At 40.1% G+C, this 7094-nt stretch overlaps 1 protein-coding gene across 1 annotated transcript in view; it reads right to left on the reverse strand.

Annotated features, from left to right (window-relative positions):
* The window catches only part of LOC119417877 (transmembrane protein 244-like), a 10330-nt gene extending 5684 nt beyond the window's left edge, over positions 1–4646 (reverse strand). Inside the window, exons 1-2 of the mRNA XM_037685128.1 lie at positions 4638–4646; positions 3203–3233 (exon numbers count right to left, since the gene is read on the reverse strand). Coding sequence (XP_037541056.1) covers positions 3203–3233; positions 4638–4646 — 40 coding nt within the window. The remainder of the gene's footprint in view (positions 1–3202; positions 3234–4637) is intronic.
* Between the last annotated feature and the right edge of the window lie 2448 nt (positions 4647–7094).

Raw genomic sequence — 7094 nt, forward strand, 5'->3', positions numbered from 1 at the left:
ATCCATCCATCCATCCATCCATCCATCCATCCATCCATCCATCCATCTACAGTGTTTGGTAGTAACAAATGTAAAATGTCATAACAAAAGGCAAGATATTTTTAATACATCTTTATTGTCAACATCTATACTGAAATGATACATTGATGGTTTTGGGCAGGGAAGGTAACAGCCACTTTCTTCTTCAGACATCTGAAGCTGTCGCTCCAGAGCTGGATGTAAACAGACTGTAGGTCTGCTGTGATTATTTTGCTGGAGAATCATCTGAAACCCACACACAGCATGAAGGCTAAACCGTATTTAATCGACATTTACCGGTACATGCTTTACACTCAGCTCCCTATAGCAGTTTAGCATTAGCTTACCCTCACACGTTGTATAACTTGCATCTTTATGGCTTCCCACACTCTCCTGTTCTTCTCCAGAGTCTTTTGCCTCACTGCCCGCAGCCTTTTCTGGGTCTCTTCTCTTTGACGTTAGACAAAAAGCCACAGACTGAGCAGAATGTTCAACAAAGTTACGAGCTCCTCCAGTTTTGTTGTGTATCTTTTCAGGGTCTTCTTCTTCTAATACGTTCAGTGGTGGGTAGTAAATAACTTAATAGAGCACTACCGGGGGTTGGATTCTGAACACACCCACTAGAAGTTGTACTGAAGTGCATAAGGAAAAGCAACATGTATCGAGCTGAACCGAGCTGAGCCGAGTCAAACTGTTCCAAGCCATCACTATGGAGAAGGGGCATAAGTGAATTTAGGCATTGTGTCCCTGTGATGAGGGAGCGACCTGTCCTGGGTGTCCCCTGCCTCTCAAATAGTTCTTATTCTTTTGGCTTTTCCCTCTTCAGGAGTTGCCACAGCGAGTCATCCTTCTCCATCTCACTCCTACTGCCTCCATGTCCTCTCTAACTGCATCCATATATCTTCTCTTTGGCCTTCCTCTTTGTCTTTTTCCTGGCAGCTGCATTTCTAACATCCTTCTACCAATATACACACCGTCCCTCCTCTGGACATGTCCAAACCATCTTAGTCTGGCCTCTCTATCTTTATCTCCCAGTTGTTCAACCTGTGCTGTACCTCTAATGATCTCATTCCTAATCTTATCCATCCTTGTTATTCCTAAAGGCTCCCACAGACTCGGGCGGACTGTGAGCCATGTGTAAACTGCACGCACTGTTCGCAGATGGTTGAGACTTAATACTCAAGTGTACACCCTGACCAGCTGCAGCCCAGCTCCGCAGGCAAGGGGCGTTTACCTTCAGGACAAATTGAGTTTGTCAACTGGTCATTTGCTGACATGCCTACTGGAGTGATTGACAAATCGCAAAAAAAAATAACGAGAGCAGGCAGCAAGCGGCAGTGATGTTCTGTGTTTATATGTTGTTAATAAAAAGTTCTAAAAAAAAAATACAGGGAGCACTGGCCCTGAAGCCTACACATCAGACCGGACCATCGGGAAATCTCCAGACCCTCCGGCAGCTACACTGGGCCTGAAATTAATTCTCTCATGACAAATTCCTTCATTTCTCACAATTTCAGTTATGTCATTAACGGACGAGGAGGAAGAGATTGCTTGCCTCTTGGCAAAAAAAAAAAAAAAGAAGAAAAAGGCCATTAAACCGATCAGGGATGAAGAAGGGGAATTTAATACATTATGGAATATCTTACAAAAAGATTTGAAGCTCTCGACCTTGACCTCTCTAAGGGTGCATTCACACCAGCCCTGTTTAGTCCGCTTAATCAAACTCTAGCTCGTTTTTCTAGAAAGTCCGGTTCGTTTAGGGAGGTGTGAACGCGCCATCAAACTATGTCACGGAACAAAAAGGCGAACTCTGGCCCAGGCTAAAACCTAGGTCTCGGTCCGGTAGAAGCGAACTCCAGCACGGTTCGAGTACAGGGTGAATGTAAACAGACCGAGCCCCGCTCCACAGGGTAAACAAACACGCATTTCTCTGATCTTATATGGAGCCGTCAGCTGCCTTGTGTGAAAAACAATATTCTCCATGGTCTTCTGTCTCATCTTCTGCTCATGCTAAGTCAATTTTTGAAAAATGACAAAATGACTTAAAACTGCTAAAACTTGATGTCACTTCGTTTTTGTTTTTATTTACAGAAGAAGAAGTGTCTTCAGAGGTTTTTGTGTCGTTTCTTTCAGTAGTTCTTAGTGCAGCGCCCCCACAGGCGAGCGGGGGAACAGGTTGGTTCAACAGGTTGGCTCGACTGCACAGTGCAGTGTGAATGCAAACTCAGCAGCTCAAATGTAAACAAAATGTTATGAATATTGGTCCCGAACCGAGTCTACCGGACTATCAGGTGTGAAAACGACCTAAGTGGCTTTAAGAATCTGTTGGACTCCTGGCAGGGACCAATGCAGACATGTTCCTGTTTTTAGTTTTCTACATTTGCCTTAGAATCTAGTTATTTTTTGTTACTTTTCTTTTTTTAGCCATCCTATTTGTAAAAAAAAAAAATTCTGTATGACTTTTTATAACTGTTTATTGTTGTCACTGTTGTGCATTGTTGTCATCATTCTTTGTTCAAATCAGGTCTCTCTTGTAAATGAGTCTTCGAGGCTCAGTGGGATTTACCTGTCTAAATAAAGGTTGAATGAATGAAAAAACTTTGGTGTCACATACAAAACAGTCCGTTGCCGGGCAGTTTATTGTGCGACACGAGTACACGGTCGTAAAAATTTATCTTTGAGCGGACATGCCTTGCAGGCATCTGCTTCGAGTCTAATCTGGTATGCCCGGACCTCCACGGACTGAAGAACACTCGAGTCTGTGGGAGCATTAAGGAGAACCTCAACATTTTCATTTCTGCCACTTCCAGTTCTTTCTTCTGTCTTTTTGTCAATGCCACTGTCTCCAGACCATACAACATAACTGGTCTCACCATTGTCTTGTAAACTTTTCTTTTGACATTTGCTGACACCTTCTGTCACAAATAACTCCTGAAACTTTTCTCCATCCACTCCATCCTGCTTGGACACTCTTTTTCACCTCTTTACCACACTCCCCATTTTCCTGGACACTGAACCCCAAGTACTTGAAGTCCTGCACCTTTGTGACCTCGACTGGCTGTCATTCCTCTTCTTTCAAGTGCATACCTCCACCTCTCCAAGTTCTATTACACCTGTTCCCTGTTCTCATCACACATCAAAATGTCATCTACAAACATCATAGTCCACGGGGATTTCCTCCCACCTCTTGAACTGTGACTTCTGGATATGGGCCCCTGAAACAGAAAAAGCGAGTAAAGATAATGGATAGATGTTACACCATGTGATAATTTTGAGGTGTTTGAGCAATTTACTGTCATTTGTAGGACAAAAAGAAAAACAAACAAACCAAAATGATATGTGACAAATACCATTTGAACACAAGACTCTTTGGTTTTCAAATACTCTAAAGAAAATACATAAAGGGTGGTTTCCTTTAATTCCTATTTCGTCATCCCACATTTTGTCTCAGTTGCCATTCTATTTTTATTAAAAAATTGCCATGTAAGATGATATTTGTGCAAAAAGCAACCACTAAAGTTTAGGGATAATGTAAGACTACCCTCAAGTGGTGACCAAGAGAAAACAGGGCAGGTAATGCAGCAGGGTGAATGAAGCCAGGGTGAATGAAGGTGGGCACCAACTAGCCAGCCTTAACAGTAGCAGAAAAAAGGATTGGGTTGAGTTACCAGAACCATTCAGTATTTTCAGGTCTCTCTTGTCAATGAGTCCCCGTGACTCAATGGGACTAACCTGTATAAATAAAGGTTGAATTAATTAAGGAGATGAAACCACCACCACCACCCTGGGACCTGGGAGTTTCACCTAAGGCAATGTTTGTCTTTAAAAATCAGTGTCTTCGTTGACCCCAAAAAGACACAGGTTTATTTTACAACAGAAAATGTCATTCATTGCGTACAAAGGTTTCTTTAATGTCATTCATATGTGGTGCATGTGATGGAACAAAATTGTATACACAGGGTCCCAGTTACATCCAACAAAGTATAGACTGTAAAAGAAAAACAGTATCTAACAGATCTAAGATATGAACTAAGAAATACGCTAAACTAAGAATACACTGAGCACTAATAGTACAAAACAATACGCTGAACAACAGCAGCACGAACATGAGTCTTTGTGAGCAGATGAGTACGAATGAATACAGCACCATGAATAAATCAGCAGCAAATATCAACAATCAAGTGGCATCCCAGTGATTTTTTTTCACAGTGATAATCCTGATTAGAGATTTATGAGTCTAACAGCTTCAGGGTAGAAGTTGTTCCTCATTTTAGTCTAGTGGTTCTACACTTAATGTTCCTCAACCTCCTGTCTAAGGGGAAGTTGAGGAGTACTCACATTAAAAAAATCTCAGCATCACATTTGTGTTGCACTAAACACCAAAAAAAAAGGTTTTATTCAGACTCACAGCTTAAATCTGACCAGGTCAAAGATGAGGCCTGTACAATGGGGCCTGTTTGATGTCTGTTTGCGACACAACATTGTCTTTTGACATAAAAGGGCAAAAAGTCAAGCAATATTAATTAAGGATTCCCAGAAAGGCGAAGTTGCAGCTCGTCTGTAGCACCGGAGCAGTAATTAGATATAGCTCCTCCTGGTGCAGCCATTTCACAACAAACCTGGCCCATGGTTCCTATGACAATAACAAAATATTAAAATGGAGCTTGTTTATTAAAATTCAGTATTGCATTTAGCAGACAATACATATCGATAGGCAGTATTTCTTGGTACAAGCAATAGAGCTTAGCCAACCATGTGTTCCACAGCAACACACTCATTTAGTACAAAACATAGCATGTAAGATGATATTATGGAAGCGCCCAGATACAGGTACTGATCCAAGCAGAGTGTAACGGGACACCATGACAGAATGAATGTGATTTATTAAAATGGTCAAGGGGCACAGAGAAGCTACATAAACACACTGAGATAATATATTACCTGGCATCACAGCAGTCAGGTAAAGGGGCGTGTCCCCCACTTCTGGTCATTGTAGCGATACTTGCTGTCTTTAACTTGATCTAAGGTGCTCTGACTGATGAATGGCTGCCATCTGCATCGGGGATTGTCAGGCAGAAAGCAGACAAATGCTTATCTGAAACTTTTGTTAAAGTTAAAGTTATGTTAAACTTACAAATGCTTATCTTATCCTGGAACATTATTAATGGCAAGAAACAACTCATCTCGATCTGATTCTGAAAAATAATAGCATGCACTAAATGAATGTTTAAAGAAACCTTTAGGGGAACGAGACTTCCTTCTGACCGAGACAACAGAGAAGCTTGCACTTAGTCTGTTTTCAAATTTTCTTCATAGGGATTCTTAAAGCAAATGCAAACACTTATGTCTTCTTCGGTCAGTATGGCACATATTCACTCTGCCCTCTCATTAGCATGTGTCTTCAACATCTTCTTCCACCTTTCTACTATTTCTTTTTGATCTTTGATGAGCCTTAGCATGCTAACCTGTGTTCTCTTTCTGCTAATTTTGACCAAAATGGTCTCAGTTCCAGTTTAGAAAAACAGTTCAGTCCCATGAGAAATCGTCGTTTTTTTACTCTTGTGGATCTGCTGCAGTCGTTTACATCATTTTCTCAAGAATTTGTTAAGTTCATTTATAATTGTTTTAGTTTCTTCTAATGAAATGAAGATAAACTGAAACAAATAATCTAACAAAGTTAAGTCAGATCATGTGGACAGATTCAAAAACACCATGCATCAAGAAACAAATAATGTTTATCTACGAGTTTATCAGCTTTGACCTTCATTTTGGCTGTTTTTTTTTTTTTTAATAAACAAATGTCACAATTATCATAGTGCATTTTATCATTTTAGGGATTTTTGTTTGTATGTATTCATTTTCCCCCACTTCCGCTGATGGGCAGAGACACTGACAATGGATTTCCACTCAGTCTACCAAGAACAGTAGTAGCTGCTAAAAACTTTAAAAATAATAATGTAATGTGTAAATTTTGTCAATACATGAGATTTCCTAGAATTTTTTTGGACATGATAATCTTTTTTCCAGCTTTCTAAGCCTATGGCAGCAAAACAAGCTAACCCTAATTATAGGATTTATCAAAAAGGAAAGTCTTAAGCCCAGTCTTAAAACTGGATAATGTGTCAGCCTCATGGACAGAAATTAGAAGTTGGTTCCACAAGAGAGGAGCCTGATAACTGAAAGATCTTCCTCCCATTCTGCTTTTTCAAACTCTAGGAACCACAAGTAAGCCTTCAGTCTGAAAGCGAAGGACTCTGTTAGGAAAATATGGAACAATAAGATCTGTAATATAAGATGGAGCTAGGTTGTTGAGGGCTTTGTAGGTTGAAGTAAGATTTTGAATTTGATTCTGAATTTGACAGGTAGCCAAAGTGGAGAAGCTAAAACTGGAGAGATATGATCTCTCCTACTAACTACCATTTAGTAGGACTCTGGCAGCAGCATTTTGGATTACAGTAGTCCCTCGCTAATTGGTGGTTCATTTTTCGCGGACTCGCTCTATCACGGTTTTTCAAAGTAAGATTGGACATGACACACGATTAGCCGATTGATGGATGAGCTGCACAATTGGCATGGAATTTTTATTTAAAATAAATTATTTAGCACCTGCTGCACCTGTGTGCAGCCCACACTGCAGGATAAGCTTTCTCCTACAGCATATTAGGATGTCTGCTCTGCAGTGGAGAAGTGGGCCTGGCCGAGAGCGCTGGCAGGTGGCAGAAAGCAGCCGGAAGCAGAGAGCTGAAATCATGACATTCTGTGCTCTTTTAAAGTGTTTAGAGTATAGAAACATTGTTTAAAATACTAAAGGAGTGTGGGAAAGGTTTAAAATGCCTTTATATTTATTCATTATTTATATATATATATGCATGTGTACAGGTCCTTCTCAAAAAATTAGCATATTGTGATAAAGGTCATTATTTTCCATAATGTAATGATAAAAATGAAACTTTCATATATTTCAGATTCATTGCACACCAACTGAAATATTTCAGGTCTTTAATTGTTTTAATACTGATGATTATGGCATACAGCTCATGAAAACCCAAAATGCCTGTCCCAAAAAATTAGCATAT

This window comes from Nematolebias whitei, chromosome 12, assembly GCF_014905685.2.
Source record: "Nematolebias whitei isolate Nwh7 chromosome 12, NemWhi1, whole genome shotgun sequence".
NCBI classification, from domain to species: Eukaryota; Metazoa; Chordata; class Actinopteri; order Cyprinodontiformes; family Rivulidae; genus Nematolebias; species Nematolebias whitei.